Genomic DNA, 27,584 nt, shown 5'->3' with positions numbered 1-27,584 from the left:
TACAACATCCTATGGGTATTTTAGACACCACAAAACTTATTGCACAAGTTCATCTTTTTTAATGGTAGTTTTTATAATTTAATTACAGACACATTAAACACCCGCCTCTGTTGCCAAGGCAAAGGCACTGTTATAGCTTTGTGAACTCAAGTTACTGCCAGTGTATTAACAGGTGTCATTGCTGTGTATCTGTCTCCACCCATCCCCAGGTGGTGGTGTGACACATTCAGAATTTTTCAAAGGGCTTACAATATTTATTGGATGAGTAAACCACACAAACAGTACAAAACATTAATGCAAACTTTATTATACAGCACAGCACATCTGTGCATTCTATTGTCTATTAAAACAGACCTTTATTATGGCACTAAGTGAAGTCTTGATCCACAGTCATGTCTCTTAAAATACATGTAATGGGGAAGGGGGGCTGCTGTGGAGAGATTAGTTATTACGGAATACAAGGGAAATATTTGTTCATAATAATGTCATTCTCCATGTTATTGCACATTTCCTATACAGTTGGTAAGTTTGTTACCTATGCTTTTAGGACTATTATACATCAGTTTAAAAAATAAAAAGTAGTACAAAATCTATAGGCATTACAATGAACTAACTGTACAACTTCTTTCACACTTCTCACTTCCACAGTAGCCAAGTGTTAAGAGGTGACCAACAGTAACAGAACCAAAATATTTAGAAATGTGAGAAATGCAGTGCTATTCAAGCCCCTGAGAGAGTTTCAAATGCAGATGTGCTCATATCTCTCCCTGGAGAAAAAATAATAGTATTAAGACTTTTTTTTTTTAAAAAAAGGAGGACATCTGGCTAGAAGACCAGTAGAAACAAAGGAAACACTATGTACATCTCAAAAAATGAACAGAGCTCAACATAGAACCATATTAAACAGGGATGCAGCACTGATTCTCTTTTAATTGAAGTCTGTCACCCTGCAAAAACCAAGAGTAAAGTGTCTTCCAACCCCTCAAACATTGTCATTGGAAGGGAAAGGGCAGATAGAAGGACTAACTTAACAGAAGTGCTATATATAGGAAGTTAATGTGATAGTTCAGTTTTTAATTACACAAGAGCTTGCATTGTATACTCAAGTTACTATAACAGAGATGGAGGAATCACAAAAAAAATTGTCAGTTGCTAAACAAGAACTCCTACAATATGCTTTACTTACAAAGCAATGTGATAGGCAGCAGCAATACACCACCAAGCTAAGGGTAACACTCCAGCACCACAACATGGCAGTTTCATATTGTATTCAAGACTTGCTTCAGGAGCTAATTTTAGCTCATGCAGTTCCTATGTAGTGTTTGTTCCGAGCCTAAATGACGGGTTCTCAGAGCAGAAATAAAAAGCACCTTGGCAATGGATCAGCTTTGAATAGCATCCATTGTTGACCTATCAACTACTCACACCAGTATGGGTGCTCTGATTTCTCCAGCTCAAATTTCTGCAGGAATTTGTTTTGTAAACTAGCTTTGTTTGCTACTTCCCCAGTTTTAAGAAAACCTGTCTTTAGGAACATATGCTTTAAGCCAACAAATTAGTGGCAACTTGTAAATCTTGCATCATACATTGCAATAAAAGTTTCCTTCTGGGTGTAGAACTAAGTAGGTGATGAAGACTGGATTCTAGGACATGAAATGGGGTGAGGTGACTGGATTTTAAATAAATCAAATTGTACATGGACACATTTCAGAGCTACATGTCTTTGGCATATCTCTAATTGACTGCTCTTGTGCAGTCACTAGGGACAATAGAAGTGATATTGCTCTACATTCACCAATGCTCATTATCCATCCCACCGCAATACCAATGGTGACATCCCATGTAGCTGTGAGACTATTTAGTGTTTGCATTATATACTTGGCCAACAACCATGGGAGGTGTATGTGAAGATAAAGAGGGTTATCCTTTAAATCAAGGGTGGCTAAGTGCAAAAGGTGTGGAGGCCAATTGTCTATCCTGAACCCTGTCAAAGGTGTTACATGAAATCCAGCTGTTGAGTGGCCAAAAATGGAACCAGAATTTATTTCAAGGACTGGGCTAATCACATCTCCCATTCTAGAAGCATAGCTGATCAGGGGGCTTGGGAGGGTCTGCAGGCTGCATACCCCTGATCTAAATGAAAGCAAAATCAATTTTAAGTATCTGAGCCTTTTAAAAAGAACATAACATGTATATACCTTGCTGGGCAACATGTCACAGGATGTGATACCTGCTTCAGGAATGATCGAAACAACACTTAAAATTATGTCCAACAGAAGTACATACATGATTGTAGAAGACACAGAGAAGCTATTTTGTGCCTATGGGAGAAAACAAGCCCAGTGGAACTGAAACATACATTTGATTTTTTTTTAAAAAAAGCACAGGGTAAAGAGTAAAAAAAGAAGCTCCTTGGGGAAAGCTGTACAAGACATTTTCAAATACCGTTTTATTTATTTTATTTTACATAAACTATTTCTATAGTTCCAGAAATACTGACCTAGATGACCCTGATTCTAAACAAGCTCACTACCCATGGTAGCACAGAGTAAATGGTTATGTAATCATGGAATAATACTGTCAAGTGACTGGAATGGTGGTCCAATTATACATTAAGTGACATTTTAAGACATCCTATTTGAGAACATACGTGCGTTTCTGTGAGCATGGTTGACAGCTATTGCTGCCCATTTCGGTTCAAGTTGCCAAATGCTACAGTCAGTGGACAGAAGTGCCAATACATTTTAAGGACCACCACATAACAATTAATGCCTACTAAGTAAAAAGCAATTATTTTAAAAGCAGTTTTTCCATTTTATTGCACACACAAAGAAGGATTTAGCTAAGCAGCTGAGTAACACTGCAGGGTTACTTTTGTCTCTAGGAGTTTATGTAAACAGACAAGAGGCTATACTTCTGTTTTGTACAACAGGAGCAATTTTGGAAGCAAAAGTCTCAAATGTATGCTCCATGGACTTTGCACAGCACATGGTAAATTATCCTATGGAAATGTAACCAGTCCATGTATCATTGCATGGAAGAGGAAGAATGTAATTATATACCACAGTGCCAAACACATTACAAGTGATCCCTATCCTTCCAGGTGCATTCTCTAGCTCAATCTATACTGCCCTCAAAACACAATAATACAAAAACTAGTTGCTATACAAGCAAATGCAAAGGAATTATTGTGTCAAGACTGGTAGATTATGCGAAAGAGCCCGTCATTTCAAAAGTATCTGGACTTTCCTCTCTGTGTGCTTCATGCAACTGTCTCTTAGAATAACGCAAACAAAACCCCAAGGAAGCAAATGATGGTCAAATACAGCACCACACATGTCTATAGAATGACAGGTTTCTCTTAGGTACTCTATCGTTCTTAGAGATGACTTAAAACACACAAACAGGTGAAGGAATCTTTTAAAACGATCTGTCAATATTAGAGTTTAAAACAGTCATTGCCCTTACACTTTGTTCAAAAAAAGAAAACTGCTCTAGTTAAAAATCTGATCTCCAGTTGTCCATGAATACAGACAGTAGTTCCTAATAGTGTTTCTGTTTCTTTATGTGCAAAATCTTTTGGTGAAATATACACCTTACTTTAAGATTGGGGGAGGGGGAAGTAAAAAGAAGGCCATCTTTGTTCAGATGTCTGAAGTTTCTATTAGGCATTTACTGGAAAAGAGCTTGGTTCACATGACCAAAAAAGAGATAGCTTATATGTTTGGGTATTCCACTGCAGTGAGCCCTTCCTTTGCTGAGTATGAATGCTCTGATCCCTCTGTGTAAACATCCCAGGTATTACTGGAAGTCAGCATTAACTCATAACCCTCAGAGTCTATGCTGCCAATGTAAGCAGGATTATCTTCCCTATTGAAGGGACACACCTATTTCTTCCAATTATCCACATTCATGTGTGACAGTCAGAGCAACTAAGATATATCGACCCCTAGCAGATGTAGCTGGAGATCCAAATATGCTGCTTACCACATATCTGATGCACACAGTGCTTTTCTCCTTTACTGAAGCCTGAAGGGAGATAAGCAAAATTCCTTGCAGACCAAGAGATCCGACTTCCCTGTCTTATTTTTAATAAAGAAGGAAGCACTGGCAACTTGCATTAGTAGTGCATATTGGGAATGAATGTCCCTGGCTGCTATTACAAGGTGGAATTTCAATATTCTCTCACCGTGAGCGCACAATATTTGGCCACTCTCTTCCAAACAGCTACACTGTGAGTTGCCAGTGGCAAACTGGGGACCAAGAGTTGTCACAAAACAGAACAGTTCCTTCATTGCTTCTTTTTCAAGTAGAATCATCCAACCCTTTGTTTAGCTGTTCAGAGTTCATCTTACAAAGTCTATCCATTATGCCCTGCAACATGGGCTGTACTATGCCCAGAAGTGGGCGCTGGGAGGGGTCTCCATCCCAACAGGCTTCCATCAGCTGCCAACATTCCTCATCAAAAATAGGAAGGCGTTCAGGGCGTACTCCTGGGGAAAAAAAACAAAAATTATTTGGTAAGAGGAGGAAATATTCCATTCATTTTAGCTACTTCAGTCTTAGCTGCAACAGTCCAGAGGTGAAAGCAGTTCTATCTAGCCATTCTACGAAGAAACCTACCAATTAAGCTTCAATAGGAACAAAGCTCTAAACTGATAAATAGAAGTCATCTCCAAAAACACAAATACTGACTTACATGTCCACTTACAGGTACAGCAGCAGCTTCTGTAAATAGGATACAATGGAAAGTACAGACCCTATTCATGGAAGCGATAATGTTAAGAATTAGCTCTTAGAAATGTGTAAAAGCTACAACCCTGAGCACAGTTGCCAAGGGAGCAAGTCCCACTGAACAAGCACAGGAGTGCACTGCAAAATTGTTAAATTATACTACTGGTGCTCCCTCTCTGTTGCATGCTATGTGTTGTAACTACCGTATATACTCGTGTACAAGTCGATCTCGTGTATAAGTCGAGGTCAACTTTTAGGACCAAAAATGTGGATTTTTATATGACCAGTGGATACATCAGTGGTCAGACTTGAGGGGGCAGCTCAGCTGGGGAGAGGCTGCTCGCAATTGCGTGTCCTCCTCAGCGTCTCCCTCACTGGGCTTTCCCCGGAGAAAAAGCCCGGTCAGGGAGAGACTGCAGGGTGATTGCGCGCCCTCCTCGGCGTCTCCTTAGCCAGGCTCTTTCTCTGGGGAAAGAGCCCGGCTGAGGAGAGGCTTCTGGGAGGGCAATAGCCTTCCTCGGCGTCTCCTCGGGCAGGCTCTTTGTCTGGGGAAAGAGCCCAGCCGAGGAGAGGCTTCTGTGAGGGCAATCGCCCTCTGTGGCGTCTCCTCGGGCAGGCTCCTTTTCTGGGGAAAGAGCCCGGCCAAGGAGAAGCTTCTGGGAGGGCAATCGCCCTCCTCGGTGTCTCCTCAGGCAGGCTCCTTGTCTGGGGAAAGAGCACGGCCGACGAGAGGCTTCTGGGAGGGCGACTTCCCTCCTCAGCATCTCCTCAGGCAAGTTCCTTGTCTGGGGAAAGAGCCTGGCTGAGGAGAGGCTTCTGGGAGGGTGATTGCCCTCCTCGGCGTCTCCTCAGCCAAGTTCCTTCTCTGGGGAAAGAGCCCGGCCGAGGAGAGGCTTCTGGGAGGGCGACTGCCCTCCTCGGCGTCTCCTCAGCCAGGTTCCTTCTCTGGGGAAAGAGCCCGGCTGAGGAGAGGCTTCTGGGAGGGCAATCGCCCTCCTCGGCGTCTCCTCAGGCAGGCTCCTTGTCTGGGGAAAGAGCACGGCCGAGGAGAGGCTTCTGGGAGGGCGACTTCCCTCCTCAGCATCTCCTCAGGCAAGTTCCTTGTCTGGGGAAAGAGCCTGGCTGAGGAGAGGCTTCTGGGAGGGTGATTGCCCTCCTCGGCGTCTCCTCAGCCAGGTTCCTTCTCTGGGGAAAGAGCCCGGCCGAGGAGAGGCTTCTGGGAGGGCGACTGCCCTCCTCAGCATCTCCTCAGGCAAGTTCCTTGTCTGGGGAAAGAGCCTGGCTGAGGAGAGGCTTCTGGGAGGGTGATTGCCCTCCTCGGCGTCTCCTCAGCCAGGTTCCTTCTCTGGGGAAAGAGCCCGGCTGAGGAGAGGCTTCTGGGAGGGCAATCGCCCTCCTCGGCGTCTCCTCAGGCAGGCTCCTTGTCTGGGGAAAGAGCACGGCCGAGGAGAGGCTTCTGGGAGGGCGACTTCCCTCCTCAGCATCTCCTCAGGCAAGTTCCTTGTCTGGGGAAAGAGCCTGGCTGAGGAGAGGCTTCTGGGAGGGTGATTGCCCTCCTCGGCGTCTCCTCAGCCAGGTTCCTTCTCTGGGGAAAGAGCCCGGCCGAGGAGAGGCTTCTGGGAGGGCGACTGCCCTCCTCAGCATCTCCTCAGGCAGGCTCCTTGTCTGGGGAAAGAGCCTGGCTGAGGAGAGGCTTCTGGGAGGGTGATTGCCCTCCTCGGCTTCTCCTCGGGCAGGCTCTTTGTCTGGGGAAAGAGCCCGGCCGAGGAGAGGCTTCTGGGAGGGCGACTGCCCTCCTCAGCATCTCCTCAGGCAGGCTCCTTGTCTGGGGAAAGAGCCTGGCTGAGGAGAGGCTTCTGGGAGGGTGATTGCCCTCCTCGGCTTCTCCTCGGGCAGGCTCTTTGTCTGGGGAAAGAGCCCGGCCGAGGAGAGGCTTCTGGGAGGGCGACTGCCCTCCTCAGCATCTCCTCAGGCAGGCTCCTTGTCTGGGGAAAGAGCCTGGCTGAGGAGAGGCTTCTGGGAGGGTGATTGCCCTCCTCGGCGTCTCCTCAGCCAGGTTCCTTCTCTGGGGAAAGAGCCCGGCCGAGGAGAGGCTTCTGGGAGGGCAATCGCCCTCCTCGGCTTCTCCTCGGACAGGCTCTTTGTCTGGGGAAAGAGCCCGGCCGAGGAGAGGCTTCTGGGAGGGCAATCGCCCTCCTCGGCTTCTCCTCGGGCAGGCTCTTTGTCTGGGGAAAGAGCCCGGCCGAGGAGAGGCTTCTGGGAGGGCGACTGCCCTCCTCAGCATCTCCTCAGGCAGGCTCCTTGTCTGGGGAAAGAGCCTGGCTGAGGAGAGGCTTCTGGGAGGGTGATTGCCCTCCTCGGCGTCTCCTCAGCCAGGTTCCTTCTCTGGGGAAAGAGCCCGGCCGAGGAGAGGCTTCTGGGAGGGCAATCGCCCTCCTCGGCTTCTCCTCGGACAGGCTCTTTGTCTGGGGAAAGAGCCCGGCCGAGGAGAGGCTTCTGGGAGGGCAATCGCCCTCCTCGGCTTCTCCTCGGGCAGGCTCTTTGTCTGGGGAAAGAGCCCGGCCGAGGAGAGGCTTCTGGGAGGGCGACTGCCCTCCTCAGCATCTCCTCAGGCAGGCTCCTTGTCTGGGGAAAGAGCCTGGCTGAGGAGAGGCTTCTGGGAGGGTGATTGCCCTCCTCGGCTTCTCCTCGGGCAGGCTCTTTGTCTGGGGAAAGAGCCTGGCTGAGGAGAGGCTTCTGGGAGGGTGATTGCCCTCCTCGGCGTCTCCTCAGGCAGGCTCCTTGTCTGGGGAAAGAGCCCGGCCGAGGAGAGGCTTCTGGGAGGGTGATTGCCCTCCTCGGCGTCTCCTCAGCTAGGTTCCTTCTCTGGGGAAAGAGCCCGGCCGAGGAGAGGCTGCAGGGCGTGCCACTGTCTCCCTCGCCAGGCTTTTCCCTTTGGAGGAAGCCAAGCCAGGGAGAGGCAATCGGTCACCCTTGCCAGCCTCTCCCTAGCTGGGCTAACTCTTGCAGAGGCATCCTGGCTGGGGAGAGGCTTGGCCAAAGTACCACACTGCCCTGCGGATAAGTCTACCCGGGATTTTGAACACCATTTTGGGGCAAAAATTTCTCGACTTATAGTCCAGTATACAGTAGAGTCTCGGTTAACCGACCTTCGGTTAACCGACACTCTGGATTATCCGACGCCCCTCACCTATCCCCTCCCTCCTTCTTCCTCCCTTCTCTCCCTCGTTCCCTACTTACCTTCGCTGAGTCCTCTCCTGCCCAGCCTCCCTTCTCTTCCCCTCAAAGGAGTCCAAAGAGCCCTTTGGAGTAAAGGGGAGGTCCGGGAAGAGGAGGACTGGCCGGGGAGCCCATGGAGGGAGAGGGCAGGCCTGGGAAAGAGAGGTCTGGGCCCATGCCGAGGCCTCTCCCTCCCGGCTTCTCTTTCCTCTCCCCGAATGGACTCTCAGGAGTCCGTTCGAGGGGAGGAAAGACCCAGGTGCTCGGCCTGGCTTGTCCTCCGCAGCCATGGAGGACAGGAAAGGGCCGAGGACGCAGCCTCCTTGAAGAGGCTGCAGCCTCAGTCCAGGCTTGTCCTCCGTGACCATGAAGGACAGGAAAAGGCTGAGGACGCAGCCTCCTCGAAGGGGCTGTGTCCTCAGCCCAGGCTTATCCTCCGTGGCTTGCCTCCCCTCCCAAGGGAGCCCAAGGACTCCCTCGGGAGGGAAGGGGCCAAGCCTTGAGCTGAGAGAAGCCAGGCTGCTGAGGAGGGGACTCTGGCCTTGGCCCAGTCCCCTCCCCAGCAGCTTGTTTTCCCTCCGCTTGTAGGGACCCAAGCGGAGGGAAACCTCATTGGATTATCCAACATTTTCAGTCATACGACAATCAGTCGGTCCCGTTTATGTTGGATAATCGAGACTTTACTGTATATGGTAATCTTCACCAATACATCCATCCATGTTGTTAAAAGGACTTAATTTAAATATTAACATCTTCTCCCTGGAAGAAATGGACAATAATTTTAAAAATGTGTGGGAAAGGAGAGTAGTTAAAAGTAATACTTTTAATGAAAAAAGCAGCCATGCAGGAGGGTACAATAATCCTGATAGCATGTACCACAGTTTTCATTCCAACCACACTGCTGTCCAAATGGAGCATGTTTCAAGTATCTATTTCAATCCCCAACACAATGCACTCCAAACACTGTCTTAAATTATTTCTAAGCATTAGTCATGTCTGTATTTTAAAGGATTAGATTATTATTTTCTTCTTTGAGAAACTGTTGATGCTATCTAACATGAAAACACTCTATATTCTTGTTGCTGTGTGCCTTCATGTTATTTCTGAATTACAACCTTAAGGCAAACCTATCATAAGGTTTTCTTGACAGAATTTATTCAGAGGGAATTTGCCCTTGCCTTCCTCTGAAAGAATGTGACTTGCCCAAGTGGGTTTCCATGGCTGAAGGGAGATCTGAACCCTAGGCTGATAGTGTGTTTGGGACAAAGCAGACTGGCATAAAGAGATGCTTTCAGGATGCCATGGGGGCCAGATGTCCCAACACTGCCCCCCGACCCGGCATCACCATGCACCACACTGCAGAAATAGGGAAAAGCCACTGCCGTGGTGGTGGAAAGGGAATCTTTTTCCGGCCCAAAAAGGAGTGGCATTTTGCTGCTTTTTGGGGGGCTGGAAAAATGCCGGATTGGGGCTGCAGCGTGCGGTTGCTGTGGCCCTGACCCAGCAATGAAAGCGGTGGTGTCAAGCCGCAGCCTCAGGGCCATCTGTTTTGTCCCTTAGTTCAACACTCAGACCACTACACCTTGCTGGCTCTCATTATATTCTTACAGAATGGAGAAATCTTAATCCAAAGATTAGAAATCCTAGTTCATAAATAATTATTATTTGCAAAGTTTGTAGAATTACTGCATAAACTCAACTACAGTGCGCCCGTGTTATATGCACTGGAAGGAAGGGAGCCACGTGCCAGAAGAAAACAATGGTGCACGCTCTTATGGTGTGCGTCCCATGCACCACTGCGGGCACAAGCCCCATTCATTTGAATGGGGCTTGAGCATCCGTGTTTTTTCCCTTATGTGGGGGGTGGGGGTGGGGTCTGAAATGGATCCCCCACATAAGGGAAGGGATGACTGTATAAGTCAAGAATCCTGTGCTCAAAAATTGACCCTAAAATCCACTGCACCGTGCCCCATTCTCCCGGCCTCGGCAGTGCTCTCTGAAAGGGTGTGTGGGGTGTGTGTGTGTATATATATATAAGTGTAAGTAAAAGAGGTTTGTCCCTTCTCAGTGAAATGTTGAAAGCTTCTCTTCCACCTTCCTCCTTCCCTCGAGCTCTCTGCCCACAGAACACCCCACTTTCCTTCTCAATCAGATGTTAAAAGCTTCTCCTCCAGCATCAGGGAAGTGGTGTTAGGTGGTCAGGAGGGGCTGAGAGACAGAGAAAGAGGGAGGGAAGTGGTATTTTCCCAAGTAAATCCAGCAAACGCTGCACTCATTGGACAGGAGAGACCCTCTAACAGCCACAGGAGTTTACCGCATATCGTGCAGCTGTGGACAAGTCTATATAGGAACCACCAAATGCAGTGTTCAAACATGAATCAAGGAACATGAGAGACACTGCAGACTGGGTCACCTAAAAAAATCAGCAGTAGCAGAACACATTATAAACCATCCTGGGCATAAAATGCTGTTTGAAAACACTTAAATTCTGGATCATGCCAACAACTATCAGGTCAGAATGCACAGGAAAGCCATTGAAATACATAAATGCTTGGACAACTTCAACAGGAAAGAAGAAACCCTAAAGTAAACAAAGCATGGCTATCAATCCTGAAAAACACCAAAATCTAGACCCAATCCCATGCAAATGAAAACCACCCAGGGTGATAGGGGGTTCCCAGCAGACAATGGATCACTAGTTAAATAGACACCCTCAGGCCTTGCCATTCAACAACAGACCAATACACAGATTAATATGTAAATCATTTCCTCTCAACCAACAGTGTGTGTGTGTGTGTATCCCACTCTCTTCCACACCAACATTCTTTGAAGATGCCACTCACAGCTGCTGGTGAAACGTCAGGAATAAACTCTTCTAGAACATGGCCTCATGGCCCGAAAAACCCACAAAAACGATTTCCCTTTTATTTTGTTCTTTACATCCTTTGTTACTGCCCTTAAATTTTACCCTCAACTTATCCACAGGTCATATCAAAATCCATGATTTGGGCCCTGAAACCTGCCCTTGACTTATACATGAGGTCAACTTGTACACAAGTATATACAGTAAGTTTTACTGTCTTATTTATATTTATAATTTAAAAAAAACTTACAAAGTAATATCTAGAATCTCAAGCTGTTTTTTGTATATGACAGATATTTTTCTAAAGCAGTGGTTGTCGCCGTGCTATAATGAACTTTACATGACAAAAATATGCTTTGCAGTACAAGCCCAACCTTGTTTTGTCATAATTCCCACTGTAACCAGTGGAGCTTAGCACAGTACTTGTGCACAGGATTACTGTCTGAGTTTTACATGCTATAAATTATCAACAGTTTCATGGAAGTATGAAGGATCACACAGGAGGTCTCCCCACTTCTCCCATCTACCTCATTGCTTCTAGTTGTCACCCAATGTGAACATCCAAACAGCACTACCAAAAGGTACAAGAACTCTGCTACCTACACTTCAGTGCCATGTTAGGTAGCTTCTTTTGCAGTTACAGAGAACACAGAATGATCAACTGAGTCATAAAGAACACTGCTCTAAAATCATCTAAATTACAAATCAAGCTTTTTTGTCTCATTATATACTTTCTGCATCTTGCTCATAATAAAAACAAACAAAACACCATCACTGCCAGACTCTCTGTTCCCTTTCAGTCATGTTGAAATCAAATTCCAGTTACAAGATTTTAGCATACAAAGAGGTAAGAAAAGATTGTAGATTCTCAAAGATTGTCAAACACTAGCCTTCTGGTAAATTGCACTGAAAGGTGTTTCTGAAGCTATCCTGAACTTCAAGCACTGGCACCAGACAATACAATCACAGGAAAGGGACTTTGTACTCCCACAATATGAACACATCTTGACATCCAATAATATAGATCTGGACCTTCTGTATATTATCCATACTTTCACAACACTGCATCATGCCATAATGGGTTGTATCCAGTATCCATGCCTACCTCTTCGGACGTTGTTCCAAAGGTGGTCCTTACTTGCACATCTTTCAAATGCTTCTGGTAACTTCACATGTCCTGAACAGATGTACCAGAACAAGATGCCAAATGCATATACATCCACAGAATTATCGTATTTCCCTGGGACAGATTAGTGAGAAATATTGGTTGAATACTACTCATGAAAATAATATCACAGTGAATGACTGGATACTCTGGCACAGATGAGGATCCAGTTCAAATTCTACTTTCAGCAGGGCTATTTCAACTGGGAGCATGAGAACATTTGAAAAACTCCTATATGAGTTCACTAGAGCAAGTGATAAATAACAAACTTCATAATCCCCTTTCCTGGGACTTTATTTCACTAACAGTTACTTCCTGTAAAATTTGGTTGCTCAACAGAGAAACAACACTAATTGTTGTGCATGGCATGTGGCACTCGGCTATATAGCTACACCATTCAGAAGGAAAACCATTCCAAACAATGTTTTCACTACAGTTTCTTGGGAGAAGAAGTATTACAGTTACCCCTCCAAGTCCGTGGACTTGAAATTCACAGACCTGAAAATACACGGAAGGGCGGCCACCATTAAGCTCTTGGGGCGTGCGTCCGTGGCACGTGCCCCACATGCACGTGCCCCAGGCAATCCTACGGGGCTTGAATATTTGCATGTTTTGGAACTCATGGGGGGGGGGTCCAGAACGGATCCCCTGCAAGTTCCAAGGGGCAACTGTACACTTCAAATTCTATATACTGCTACCACTAAAGCCTGTTGTTTCTAATTTATGATAACACTGTAAACCTCAATCACTAGCATCTTCAATTCTATCCACTATTTGTCAATTTTCAGACAGCGAGGAAATGAAGAGGTGATCTCTGATTTTATCAACTTCCTTTCTCTGATGACTTCCTGAAGTCCAAACATGAGTACCCTTTTGGACGTTTTCTAAGACCTGCTTGTTAGAGTTGTTATCCAGGGCTCAGGATGTGGGACTTTTAATGTGATGGAGTTTTATTCTAATGTTGCAAAGGATTTGGTATTTTTTGTCTATACCTACCCTGAGTGTAGGAAGCTACAGAAGTGGAGAGTTCTGCTTATTTGACAGTTCCTTAGTGAAAATTAACTGGCAAAGTTACAGAAATGGAGAAGCACTCTTCTGAAAAATAAGTGACTCGAAGGTAATAAATATAATGGTTTGGAAAAGGAAGGGGAGGGAATGAGGAGTTGTACTTACTGTGAAGGGTCATTCTTGGATGGCAGGGCAGAGCCATAATTAAATTACCATATTTTCCAGTGTATAAGACGACTGGGCGTATAAGACGACCCCCAACTTTTCCAGTTAAAATATAGAGTTTGTGATATACTCACCGTATAAGGCTACCCCTCTTCCAACGCACACCAAATAAAAATTAAAAAAACATCAGATTTGATTTCAATATGGTAGTAATTTTAATTCAAATGGTTATGACATGCAGGTGCTTAGCAGGAAAACTGTCACTTAGCCAGCACTGAGCCAGGGCAGTCAAAGCAGTCTCAAAGTGCATTATTTCTGCAGTGTGTTTTGAACCATAGTCCAACACTCAAGCCACTGCACCAGCCTAATCTACCTGACAGGAATGCTGAGAGAATAAAATACTGTGGAACCGTTGAGTCCCTGAAGCAAAAGGAATTGTGCAAAGTGTATCTTTGGTTTTTTTTTAAATTAATTTTTAATTAATATTATGTCCAGTTCTGGGCACCACAATTCAAAAAGGACATTGAGAAACTGGAGCCATGTGTCCAAAGGAGGGCAACTAAAATGGTGAAGGGTCTGGAAACCATGAAGCCCTTTGAGGAAAGACTTAGGGAGCTGGGTATGTTTAGCCTGGAGAAGAGAAGGTTAAGAGGTGATAGGATAACCCTGTTTAAATACATGAAAGGGTGTCACATTGAAGAGGGAGCAAGCTTGTTTGCTGTTGCTCCAGAGGCTAGTACCCAGAACAATGGATGCAAGCTACAGGAAAAGAGATTCCACCTCAACATTAGGAGGAACTAAGGGACAGTAAGTGCTGTTGCACAGTGGAACACACTCCCTCAAAGTGTAGTGGAGTCTCCTTCCTTGGAAGGCTTTAAAGCAGAGGCTGGATGGCCATCTGTTGGGGATGTTTTGATTGAGAGTTCCTGCATGGCAGAATGGGGTTGGACTGGATGGTCCTTGTGGTCTCTTTCAACTCTACGATTCTATGATTCTAAACCTTAAAAGACATGTACTGAAGAACCCAAGAGGTTATCTTTTGTTCTATGCAGTGGTCCCCAGACTGTGCCCTTGAAGAGATGTTGGACCTCATCTCCCATAAGCCTCTGCCATGTTGGCCAATAGCCTGGGATTCTGGGAGCTGAAGTCCAAAATCCCCTTAAAAAGCAGAGTTTGGGGAGCATTGTGGCCTATAGCAATGTTTCCCAAACTTTGGGCTCTAGATATTTTGGGCTTCCTCTCCCTGAATTCCTGACTGTTTGCCAGTTTAGCTGGGACCTCTGGGAGCTGAAGTCCCAAGCCCTTGGAGGACCAAAGTTTGGGAAGCACTGCCTTAGAGCCTTAACCCCTTAAAAATGTTTAAATCCCCTTAAAAAGCAGAGTTTGCTCTTGAACAGCATAGTTTGGGGACCATTGATATATAATATTATAGTCCCCCAAACTGTTCCCTTTAAGAGATTTTGGACTCCAGCTCCCAGAAGCCTCAGCCATGTTGGCCAATAGCCTGGGCTTCTGGGAGCTGAAGTCCAAAGTCCCTTGAAAGAACCTCCACTCACTTCTCTCGCAATCCTTCTCTGAGAACATTACCAGCAAACTCCTCCAGGAGCCCCATTTGAAGGAGGACCTGAGGGAAACGGAGGAGACAAAGAGGTGAGGCTCGCTGCGGAAAGGGAGAGAGGGAGGGAAGGAGGCACCTGGTAGGTCCACCGCCATTCAGAGCTGATACTCTGATTTTGTAAGGCACCTACCAAAGTAGCTAGCCCTCTCCTCCCCACCCAGCCCAGGCAGCCTCATCCTCTGCCATGCTATTTGCGGTGCACAAGGCTTCTTGGGAATTGTAGTCCAGCGCTTCCCTTTTTGTGTGAAGAAGAAGAAGAGGCAGAGCGGGGATGGCGCCGCCGCCGCCGGCTTCTGCAATTTTGCCAGACTCTCGGCCAAAGGGAAAGGGGTGGGTTTTGTGGCATAATGTACTCTACTCTTGGCAGCAAGAAAATAAAAAGCCCAAGATTATCTACCTGTATCTGGCGCATTAGACGACCCCTGACTTTTGAGAAGATTTTTCAGTGTTCAAAAGTCGCCTTATACGCAGGAAAATACGGTAGTTTTAATTTACCAGCATCAGTGGATTGATCTGCCCTGCCATCCAGAGAATCACATATTTACTTCTTTCTCTCTAAGCAATACAATTACTGTAATTCTGTTTTAAGGTTTCCAATAAGATACTTTATTGCATATCATAGTATTATGCTAATCAAGAATTATACTAAAGTTTGAAAGCACTTTTACTGCCCTGGCTCAATGCTAGGGCATTCTGGGATTTGTTATTTATTGGGGCACCAGAGCTCTCTGACAGAGAAAGCTAAATGTCTCACAAAACTACAGTTCCTAGAATTCTCTAGCACTGAGCCAGGGCAATTAAAGCAGTCTCAAACTGGATTATTTCTGCAGTGTGTTTTGGACCATAATCCAAAATGCACCTACTGAGAAGTGAAGTCCCACTGTGTTTAGTGGGCTTTACCTCCATATACGAATACTTCTCCCTAATGCTTGGGGAGGTACTGTAGGAATGCATCCACCTTGCTTCCTGGTATGGCAACACATTTTTAAAAAGAAAATACATTGCAGATTTGTCATTTTAAGAGGTTTGACTGCAGTTCTCCATGGCTACCCATCAATAGGAAATACATGAGAAGCTTACCTGTGAAAAGTTCAGGAGCCATATGAATAGGGGTCCCAACAATACTGCCAGACATCATTGCTTCAGGTTTGCAGAATCCCAGGTCTGTAATTTTAGCTCTATTGTTTTTATCAAGCTGGACAAAATACAAAACATCAAATGTAATCCCCAGGATTTACTAACAGCCTAAGATGATGCCATATATGTATCAAACCAAGCTAAAATTCATCATACTTCATGAAAACCTGAAAGCTGCTAAATTTAGCAACTCCTGGAAGTTACTACATTGGACAAAACCAACAGCCAATCCCTACCGATTATCCTCTGTGTGACTGTGGATTTCCAGATGCTATCTTGAAGATTCCACTTTTTGGTATCTTGACTAATGGCATGGAAAATGTGTCATTCATGAAATTTTAAATGCTTTCCTGAAGAATCATGGATGAACCATGATTAATTTCAGTGGATGTGCTAGAACTCTGTTATGAGACAGACATCTCTATGCTCTGAAGCCCATTTTAAACTTCTATTAAATTCCTTTCAAGGGTGGCTCAGGTTAGGATTTTTCCCTTGAGATTAGGAAATATAATTGCAGATACTGCTTAAACTGAGCATGATATTGTTTACTTTATAAGAGATCTGGTCTAATATATGGAAACCAGGCATTTTCCGGTTTCATTTGAATCCGAAGCTCTCTACTCACTTTTTTCTCACTTGTTCTTTGGTTTTCAATAAAAGGGAAAACATAGATTTTGTGTTTCAGGTGGATAGAGATCATATTGCTCATGTCTTTCTTTCAACAACAAAACTCTGCTTTTCATTTTAACTTAAAAGCAAAGATATATTATTGGGAAACAGTCTGAAAAAAGCCATTATTTTGTCTATTGATGTCTCTCTCATTCAATTTCAGCAAGGAGTACAAAACTAGAAGCAAAAACTATCTCTTACCAATACATTTTTAAGTTTGATGTCTCTGTGAACAAGCCCTTGGCTATGAAGAAACCGAATTCCTTCAACCACATCCAAAGCAATCTGCAATCTTGTCTCCAGTGTCAATCCAACCTGAGGGGAAAAGAGAGGGGAAAAAATACTGATCCTTTCATGGGATTTTTCAAAGAACGAGCTGTGTTAGTCTCATGCAGCATAAAAAGAAAGGAGAGAGGGAAGGAATGCAGCAAAATACTTTTATTTTGGCATGAGCTTTCATATGTATAAAACTACTTCTTCAGATGCAGTAAGAGTGATATTGAGGACTTAAGATTCAAAGCAAATTTAAACAGTTGTGGGAATGAAAGTGGAATGGAATTAATTTGTTGATTTCACACATTTGTTTTCACACATCAGCACTAACTGACAGCTGTAAAGATCTGAAAGAACTGTATGACCTTATTTATGCAGCCCTACAGTTTCTATATGTTCAGGAAACATACAGAAGGATAACAGGTTGTAGATTTAAAGGGGAGGGGGAACCCATGGCTCAGTGACTTTCCAGAGACATGGAATATTGGGGGGGGGGGGGGAATTAAAGGGACTGGTCTCCTTGATCCCCAATTGCTTACTGTACAGGAGATTAGGGTCTCAGGATATCCAGTGTGAGACTAAATACCTGCATCCCCACATTACACAGAAGGCTTTAAGGAGGAAGGAATGGTGACATTTCTCTTTCTAACTAAGGCCTTCCCAACCTCTAATCTATAGCAACAGTGATGGCCAAACCCCTAAACGTAATTGGCGCAGTAGGAAAAGGTTTCAGGAGGTGGGAGACAAACAAAGACCTGTCCCCCTCACACCCCAAAAGGAGCCTGCAACAATCTCACAAGGCTCCTAATTCTGAATGACAGAGCCCTGAAGAGTAACTCAAGGGATGTACAATTGGGCCTCCATATCCAGAAATTCTTTATCCACCGATACAAGTATCCATTGCTTGAAAATATTCCAAAAAAGTATAAATTCCAAAAAGCAAACCTTGATTTTGCAATTTTATATAAGGTACACCATTTTACAATGCCACTTGAGCATCCACAGATTTTGGTATCACAGTGGGTCCTAGAACCAAACCCCAGGAGATACCAAGGGCCCACTGTACATTGTTGTTGTTAACTACTGTCAAGTTGGCATTGACTTATGGCAACCTCATGAATGAAATACCTTCAAGTCACCCTATCATCAGCAGCCCTGTTTAGGTCTTGCAGACTTGGGGCTGTGCTTCCTTGACTGAGTATATCATGTGGAATGTGGTCTTCCTCTTTTCATACTGCCTTCTACCTTACCAAGCATTATCATCTTTTTTAGGGAGTCACGTCTTCTCATGTTGTGTCCAAAGTAGGATAGCCTCAGTTTATTCATCTTGGCTTCTAAAGAGAGTTCAGGCTTGATTTGCTCTAGGACCCATTTCTTTGTCTTTTTAGCAATCCATGATATCTGTAGAAATATTCTCCAGCACCACGTTTCAAATGAGTTGATTCTGTTGCTTTTTTCCCTTCACAGTTTTCTTTACTTTCCAGCTTTCACTACCCTACATAGAAATAGGAAATACAAAAGCATGGACAATCCCAGCTTTAGTATTCAATCATATATTGTTACACTTCAGGATCTTTCTTAGTTCTTTCATACTGTCCTTCCAAGTCCTAGTCTTCTGATTATTTGATTGCAGTCTCCATTCTGATTAATCACTGAGCCAAGGTATAGAAAACCTTGAACTATTTCAATATCTTCATTATTTTAAAGTTATGAAAATAATCTGTGTCCATTATTTTTGTTTTCTTAATGTTCTGCTGTAAACCTCCCTTTGCACTTTCTTCCTTGACTTTCTTCAGTAATTGTTCCAAGTCTTTGTTATGTTCTGCTAGTATGGTGTCATCTTCATATCTTAATTATCTGATGTGTCTTTTTCCAATTATCATGCCCTTTCCTTGAAGTCCAATCCTGCTTTACACATGATACAGTATTTTCAGCATACATGTTAAACAGCTAGAATGATGAATTGCAGCCTGGCCTGATCCCCTTGCCAAGTGGAAACATTCTGTTCCTCCATCTCTGTCCTAACAGCAGCCTCTTGTCCTGAATACAAGTCACGCATCAGGATGATCAAATGTTATGGCACACCCATTTCTTTAAGAGCAATCAATAGTTTTTCATGATCTATACAATCAAAGGCTTTGCTATAATCTATAAAGCACAGATTGATTTTCTTTTGAAATTCTTTGGTGCATTCCATTATCCAATGTATGTTTGCAATATGATCTCTAGTGTCTCTTCCTTTCCTAAACCCAGACATCCGATCCTGGTAATTTATTTCTCCCAAGTGCTCTAAGTGCAGCTTCCACTTCACTTTCTAATATTGGAGGTTCACCTTCATATGGTTCTTGCTCAAATGAAACTGTCACCCTTTCATCTCTTTTACATAGTTCTTCTGTTTATTGTTTCTATTATCTTTTTATTTCTACTTGGCCATGTAATGTGCTCCCCTGTTAGTAGCAAAGCATCCCCACTCTAGGTTTAAATTTCCCCTTGATTCCTCAGATCTTGTGGAAAGGATCTTTTGTTCTTCCTTTTTCGTTGTCACTTATTTCTCCACATTGATTATTATAGCAGTTTCCTGTGTCCCAACACACAAATCACTGAACAGTTGCATTCAGGGTTCTGATTCTATTTCTGTGACTTTTTAATTTTACTTCTCATCTGTCCTTAATTGCTTGAAGAGTTTTACCTGCCATCCCTTTCTTTTTGGCTCGAGATAACTGTCTTTTTGCTTTCCTCCCTGACAATATCCTTGGCTTCAGTCCAAAGTTCTTCTAGCTCCCAGTCAACTAGGCAATATTGTAGATCTATTTTTCACAATGTCGTTAATTTCTACAGTTCTTTAGGTTGTATTTTGGCATGCTGGTTGGTTGGTTCTTTTTTAGCTTTACTCTATTTTTTGACAATAGTTCAAGGTCTGCTTCACAATCTGCTCCTAGTCTTGTTTCTTCCAATTACAGTTGCCCCTCCTTTTTTGCAGGGACCCCTCACGAAAATGGAGTTTCACCTATATTCAAGCCCCACTGGTTTGAATACAGGCACGGGTGTGCTGGGGCATGTGCCACGAGCATGCACCATATTCATTCTCTCTTCGTTTGTCCCTTGCACATAAGCGAGGGTGGGTCTGAAGACTGCAAGAATGGAGGGAGGATGGTATATAGTCCATTTGGTTTCTATATTGGCAAGTAGGTGATGTATACAGTCTCTTCTTGGGTTGCTTGAAGAACATGTTTGTGATGAAGAAACTATTGGCCACACAAAATTCAATCAGTTTGTCTCCTGATTCACTTCTTGATTCTAGGCCAAATTTTCCTACAATCTTTGATTCTGTTCTGTTTCTTATTTTTGCATTCTAAATGCCTATGATTAACAAGCAGTCCTGTTTTGGTATGTGATTAATTTCCTCCAGGACTCCAGCAAAGAATCTTTCCATTTCTTCTCCTGCCTCTGTAGGTGGATGATAAACTTGGATTAAGGTTATATTGATGGCTTTTCCCTGAAGTCCTATTGACATGATTCAGTTGGACTTTGCATTATATCCTTTTAAGTGTTTTTGCTACATCCCTCACTATAATGCCACCCCATTTCTTCTTAGATGTTCATTTCCTCAGTAAAACACTGTAATTATCTGATTCAAAATGCCCCATTGTTGTCCACGTTAGCTCAGTCATCCCAAGTAGTGCAATGTTTATACATTAAGTGTTTATACATTTCTTGTTTTACTATGTCTGGCTTCCCGATTCCTGCTTCTCACTTTTGATGTTCCCCTAGCATGTGTTGTGTTGTTTCGGATTTTCCTTTCACCTCTGACTATGCCAACAGCTAAATGTCCTTTCAGCTTGAGTCCAGCCATATCAATACTCATAGCTATCTTCTGATCTACCCCAGTAGCTTCTTGAGTGCCATCCAACCTAGGAGCCTCATCTTCTATCTCTTGTTTCATTTTGGATCTGTCTTGTCATAGCAGTTCCATGGTGAAAGATCTTCAAAAGGAGGTTTACTGTGCCTACCCCCTGCACAGTACTAATAACCATTACCCATGATGCCACTGCCAGTAAGAGATCCTCCAGCAGCATCATTCTCCACTACTGCTGCTGCCCAATAGCTGTTTGGCACATTTAGTCTGGCTCCTCAGCAAATGCCTGTCTGACATGGGAGATCCTACCAACAACACTGCTGCTATCACATAGCCTCTTCCTTCACAGGAGGACGCAATCTCACCACCACAGAAAGATAGTGCCACTGGTGAGATTATTGCTCCAAATAAAACATTTTGTGAGAAACACAGTCACTAGAAATGATTTCATGGAGATCAGAAAGCCCCTGACACAGTATTCTGTAAAATCCCAATTTAAAGCCATTCTGTACCTTTAATCCTGTATAGAGATCTCTGTGCAGTTGTTCCATTATCAATAGAACAGCGATGCTGGAACCTCCTCCATACCCATAATCTATCACTGAACCATGAAGATCTACCAACCGTTCATGTTTTGGCAAAGACCTAAAAAAGTCACAAAATAATTACCAAGGATAATGGATAACTAAACAGGTGGAAATTCCACATACTTCACTTCTTAGGAAAAAGCAGTAGTAATCAAATAAGAAATATTATATGAAATTTGCTTTTAATCCAAGTGTTCCAATATAATTTTTCTATTGCCTCCAGTTCTAGCAATGTCTACAAATATCTACAATATTAACACTATCAATATAAAAGTCCAGCTGATTATCAAGTGCAATTTCAAGATGTAATAATGCTTTAATTAACAAAAGATTTTGCCATCTTTTGCTGGAAAAATGATCTATCAGGCTAGAGGCTGGCCAGTCTTCTGAACAAAACCAACCAGCACTAGGCTTTAATAAGTATCAGCCATTTATTCCTTAAACAGAAATTAGGAATTTAACAGCATTGCTTTGTTTTACAAATATCCCAATCATATTAAGGATTGCACTAGTAGTTCTAATTAGCTCTCAGCATATCTATAAAAGGAATTTAGTTTCAAACCTCAAACTACAGTTACTCTTTATTACAAAGTCTATACATATCTACAGTATCCTTACTCATTACTGTAGTTTCATACCTCATATAATGAAACTCAAGCGCAAGGTCATTCCAGTGCTTCTCATCTGGTGGAACAACAGATTTCAGTGCACATGGGAAGTGCCCTCCCCATGCATTACACAAGTACACCACTCCATACTGCCCTCGGCCCAGCTCACGGCCTAACTTTGGTTTACCTGAAACATAAACAGCTACTTTGTCAGACAATGCATTCTTCATGCTCCTCACCTGCAGTTTACATTATCTGGGTTTCATTAATTCTTATCAACAACAGTATAGAATTTCCCTTTTGAGGAGCGTATCAACACTCACAGAATGAGAAGAAATATACTCTGAGCAAGCAGTATTGAGGTACAATCCTAACAAAACATAATTTTAAAAGGATATTTGCTTTGCATTTTGCAATTTTAATTAATCCTGCTTTGGGTTTGTTTGTTTGTTTGGTATTAATGCATTTTTGTTTTGGCTGTTGTATTATATTTATTAACTGTCTTGAAACATTGTAAAAAGAATATCAATCTAGAAATAAAGCTTCAGTTGTAGTTCTACATCATTTTCATTAGTGTGGCCTTCGACACCTGCATTTTGAACTCCAGTTTGCAGAAGGGGTAGCAATCCCCTTTCTCCTTATAGGGGATGAGGAGAAAGGCAATATCTGCCACACTGATCAAATGTCCTGTAGCCTGGAGCGCATATATTCAGGATAAACAAAGGATTGCAAGATGAAGGAAGAATCAATTTCTCAGTCCTCCAACTCCTTCAAGCAGGAGGGCCCCGTGGGCAGAACTCTACTCACAGAAACTCTGGATCAAAAGTGAACTGTGTGAACTGCTCATCACAACTACAGTACTTGTTCCCCTGCTTAATTTGTATTATGGGATTAATCCATCATACTATTAATTGGGGATGCTTTGATTGAGATTTCCTGCATGGCAGGGGGTGGGACTGGATGGCCCTTGTGGTCTCTTCCAACTCTATGATTCAACAATTCTATGAAGGAATTTTGTACTTCACCAACTACCATTTAGAATCAATTTCATACATAAACATGCGACATGTTTAAAATGGTAGTTAAGACTCAAACTAACTTCCTTTTTCAGACAAACTAGATAATAAACATTTGTTTAGCTTTCTTTGGCATCTACAGAAACACAGAAGGAAGACCTGTACCCATTTAGCATATTAAATGGCACTGAGGAAATCACCAGTTGCAAACAAAACAAAACAAAAACCATCATGAAATTATTGTGAATATTTAAAAAACTCACAAAAGTAGCCAAATCTGATCACAATCCACACTGAGGCCATGGAATGGAAGGAGGTCAGAGTTTACCCTATGGCTGTGTTCTGGAAGGCCCTCCCTTACCCCTATGGCTGCTATACTCTTTAAAATGGAATCTCCAATTGACAATAAGTGGGAGCTCCCTTCCTTATGAAAATAGCAACCATTGCAAGTTGGAGCTGCACAGGAAAAGAATAATACAGATCAGATCTGAACTCATGTGCAGGTACAGGGTTAGCCCCCTTCCTTCTCACACCACAGTCACAGTTCTGGACTGCTATGTATTTTAAATACAGTTTCACACGGTACACAGATAATGTCAGATATGTCTGGGGCCTTAGTCTCAGAGCAGTGCCATGCAGCATTACTGTAAACCATACAATGCAATCAAAATCTAGTACCTGCCTATGATCTTCCAGATTTGGAGAATTATGCAAAGATGAGCAAATCAATAAATGAGAAAAATTAAGGAAGCAAAACTTACCATGTAACAAAACATCCTGCAGGGATCTGCTTTCCAAAGAGAGGCGGGCAAGCCGAGGGGCATGGTCCTTTCGCACTTTTAACCAAAGATCTTCTGTCTTCTCCAGCCGGCCTGAGTGGCCAGCCTCCAGCTAAAGAGACATAAGGCTAAACGTAAGCATGGCTTTGCCATCCTGCAAGCTGTATCCTACATGTCTTTTCTGCAATCTGCTTCTCAATTTCTTCCTTGCTAAATTATAGCATTCCTGTTTAGGACTGTAGCTTGTTACACAAGGTGTGGTTATACAAGTACCAGAAATTAGCAGAAATTACCTGTGGGAGAGCATACAGAACCTCTTCCTAATTTGTATTCCCCATCCCTGCCACCCCAGGCTTTAGAACACTGTAGCAGGCTCACCAAGCCCTTTAAACTGAACAAGGTAGCACAGAAAACTACAAATAAAACACTCTGTTTATTCCCTGCAGCTTTTTGGAATTGAAGAATGGGTTCTACTGTATATACGCATGTATAAGTCTAGAAATTTTAGTCAAAAAATTGACCCCAAAAACTTGTGTCGACTTATCCTTGGGTCAATATAAGTGCTATATTTTGATACTTATTTTAAAAAGAAACCATATCCTGGTGAAAGGAAAGGCCATAATATGCCCTGGAAGCACTGACCTCCCTCTGTTTATCTCATCCATACAGCCTTTAGTATCAGCTGCTGGAATTTTGTATGTTCTTTGACCTTGTTTTCCTTTGCATCATCCTTTACATCCTTTGTTATATGCCCCTAAATTTTACCCTCAACTTATCCATGGGTCATATAAAAATCCCTAATTTTTACCCCAAAACCTGTCCTCGACTCATACATGAGGTCGACTTATAGTCGAGTATATATGGTATGTATCTTGTTATTAAAGGCTTAGAACAAATAGCAACAACAACAACTTTATGGTCCTTTGGAATCATAGAGTTGGAAGAGACCACAAGGGCCATCCAGTCCAACCCCCTGGCATGCAGGAACTCTCAGTCAAAGCATCCCCGACAGATGGCCATCCAGCCTCTGCTTAAAGACCTCTAAGGAGGGAGGTTCCCCTACACTCTGAGGGAGTGTGTTCCACTGTCGGACAGCCCTTACTGTCAGGAAGTTCTTCCTAATGTTGAGGTGGAATCTCTTTTCCTGTAGCTTGCATCCATTGCTCCGGGTCCTAGTCTCTGGAGCAGCAGAAAACAAGTCAGCTCCCTCCTCAGTATGACATCCCTTCATGTATTTAGACAGGGCTATCATATCACCTCTTAACCTTCTCTTCTCCAGGCTAAACATCCCCAGCTCGCTAAGTCGTTCCTCATAGGGCATGGTTTCCAGACCTTTCACCATTTTAGTCGCCCTCCTTTGGACACATTCCAGTTTTTCAACACTCTTTTAAAATTGTGGTGCCCAGAAATGGATGCAATATTCCAGGTGGGGCCTGACCAGAGCAGAATAGAATGGCACTATTACTTCCCTTGATCTAGACACTATACTTCTATTGATGCAGCCTAAAAACGCATTGGCCTTGTTAGCTGCCACATCGCACTGTTGACTCATCTGCTAGGCTATTACAGCCATTTCTGTCAACACTAAAAGGATCAGGAGCGACCCAAAGGTGTCCAGGTGGTCTTCTGGGTAGAAGACAGTGGAGAGAGGCAAACTTTGTCTTTCCTTTTATTTGAAACATTGCTTGAGTTGGCTGATCCTTATTCTTGACATTACCTTAATATCCAAACTGACCTGTCTCAAGGAGGCTGCAAAAGCTTCATGAGAACTGTTTAGTCTTGTCCGGAATTGGCTGCAGATGCTCTTGGCCAGCCTGGATGCACTAAGACTCTCAATGGCATCTTGAGCCATTTTCTTTTTCCACTCTGTGGTAATAGCTGGTGGGCTTACCCAAGTAATCCGCTGTATTATCTAAGGAAGCAGAAGGCCACTGTTTCATTGTCAAAATTCCAGTATTAGATAACCTACTGTCATATTCATCTGCACTGAATTTATAGTATTGGTCAGATGCAAAGAAATTAGGATGACTAGGAGCAAAACTATGATAATACAAACTATTTTTGTTTCCAGAGTACTTGCCATATTTTAACACAGTCTTATTTTTGCTAAATAGTTTTTATTTCATTGTGCAACGCCTATGGACATTGAGGAATGTCATTCTACAAATTAGGCCAGTGTATGAAAATCTGAATGAATGGAAAGTGACAGGTCAACTAAATAACATATCATTAAGATTTCTCTGAATGAGCTTTTACTATCAAAACATGAAATACCTGCTTGATTTGTTCCCACAGCATTCGCGATACTGTTGAACCAGAGTGAAAAGTGACTTCAACATGATAGGCTGCATTCAGTATCTGTAACCAGGAAATATGTTAATGATACACCAAGTAAATTAAATGCCACTTCCATGAATTAAAAAAGAAAGCTGAATGCCTTAGATTCATTATTTGTAATCTAGAACAGAACTGCAATGAACTCTGACATAATGAAAGTATGTCATAAAGCTATGAAGTCTGTGTCAGCCAAAATAACAACAAGTAATTAAAATCATCCCAAAATGCATTTCATTATTTTAGTTCATACAGCCTATAGCTGGCATTCCAGAAATAGAAATGTAAAATTTGCTCACTGTTTATGTTATTTTACCTGTTTTAAATAGTTGCTTGTAATATGCACTGAAACATCTTGCTGTGATTTCTCCAAACTTTTAAGACATCTTTCCAGAGTCCCTACAAAGCTCTCACGGAGGTAGTCCACAGAACTTATCAGTTTGTTGGCAACTGCTTGGTTCAACCGTGAAATTATCAGTTCCTGGATTTGCTTAATACAACATTTAATATCTCTGGAACTAATAAGCTCTCCATTCTCTGGAATTATGATGTCTAGAGGTGGGGAAGGGAAAGAGAAAGAATCATAATGGAAGGCAGAACATACAGTAACCCCAGAATAAGCAGCCACCAGTACAAGCGGAATACTAAATTTAGTGATTTTGATACAATGGAAGGTTTCTAATAATAGTGACTTTTATCTGAAACATTTTCCCACCCTAGAGGTCCATGATATGCTGCTTTATGTCAATGGGACACTTAACAATTCACTGACCTTTCTCCCATATTATCCAGTGTGCTTTAGGATGCAATCTTAAACTAATTAACTTGGAAGTAATCTCTCACTGAACTGAATGAGAGTTATTTCTAAACAGAGTTGTACAGAATTGAATTGTTAAAAGTGTCTAAACAGATGGAACACACCCAAAAATAAGACTATATCCAAGGACTGTTTACAGCTTTCAAGATAAGCTAATCTTGATTGTTTGGATAAAAATTTTAAAACTTCACCTCAACATATCAAACCATTCTATGCTAACACAGTTTAGAGAATATGAGGGGAAATCTGGTAAAGAATTTCACTCCATAAGAGATTGTTCAGAGTTGAATTATATGCATATAGCAATTGAAAGTAGACTAGTGTGGAAAAAAGCACAGCACCGAGCAAATTAATTTTAAAAGTCAGGTGAGGTTAATTCATCCCTTAAATATTATTCAGTTTTCCAAAGCAAAACAAAAAACTATGGAAAGACTGAAACTGGTGATAAATTGCTGAAATAGGTCCTAAATATATTTAGAATCATGCTGCTAGTTTGCTTACCAATTAACATCGATTTTTCCAATTCGCTTGTGCAGAAAACTAATACTTGCCTCACGTTTGCAAAACACATAGTTCTCTGTCAAAGTCTCTATAGCTACCTTATTTTTAAAAACTCCCAAATACAGAAGACAGACCTCATCTTTGAATTTTTCATGAAAGAAATGAAGCCAGAGAATATACTGTATTTTCAATTCAAGAGCTGAAAAATGGAATTCCAAACAAGCCATCTGAAATC

The 27,584-nt window shown here is 42.9% G+C and overlaps 1 protein-coding gene across 2 annotated transcripts in view; it reads right to left on the bottom strand.

The window, feature by feature from the left end:
- Window positions 1-282: 282 nt before the first annotated feature.
- The window catches only part of LOC149315984 (dual serine/threonine and tyrosine protein kinase), a 64,181-nt gene continuing 36,879 nt past the window's right edge, over window positions 283-27,584 (bottom strand). For both annotated transcript variants that reach the window (XM_089514537.1, XM_089514536.1), the window contains exons 4-13: window positions 26,348-26,583; window positions 25,972-26,055; window positions 25,433-25,609; window positions 23,680-23,809; window positions 21,933-22,089; window positions 21,220-21,352; window positions 16,780-16,893; window positions 15,853-15,967; window positions 11,922-12,056; window positions 283-4,493 (exon numbers count right to left, since the gene is read on the bottom strand). In XM_089514537.1, coding sequence (XP_089370663.1) covers window positions 4,306-4,493; window positions 11,922-12,056; window positions 15,853-15,967; window positions 16,780-16,893; window positions 21,220-21,352; window positions 21,933-22,089; window positions 23,680-23,809; window positions 25,433-25,609; window positions 25,972-26,055; window positions 26,348-26,583 — 1,469 coding nt within the window. In that variant the 3' untranslated portion in view covers window positions 283-4,305. The remainder of the gene's footprint in view (window positions 4,494-11,921; window positions 12,057-15,852; window positions 15,968-16,779; window positions 16,894-21,219; window positions 21,353-21,932; window positions 22,090-23,679; window positions 23,810-25,432; window positions 25,610-25,971; window positions 26,056-26,347; window positions 26,584-27,584) is intronic.

The sequence above is a fragment of the Sceloporus occidentalis genome, unplaced genomic scaffold (assembly GCF_023333645.1).
Source record: "Sceloporus occidentalis isolate IW3139 unplaced genomic scaffold, rSceOcc1.0.p SCAF_3, whole genome shotgun sequence".
Taxonomy (NCBI): Eukaryota; Metazoa; Chordata; class Lepidosauria; order Squamata; family Phrynosomatidae; genus Sceloporus; species Sceloporus occidentalis.
Note: the sequence above shows the minus strand (reverse complement) of the source record. Positions and strands in the feature narration are given on the sequence as shown.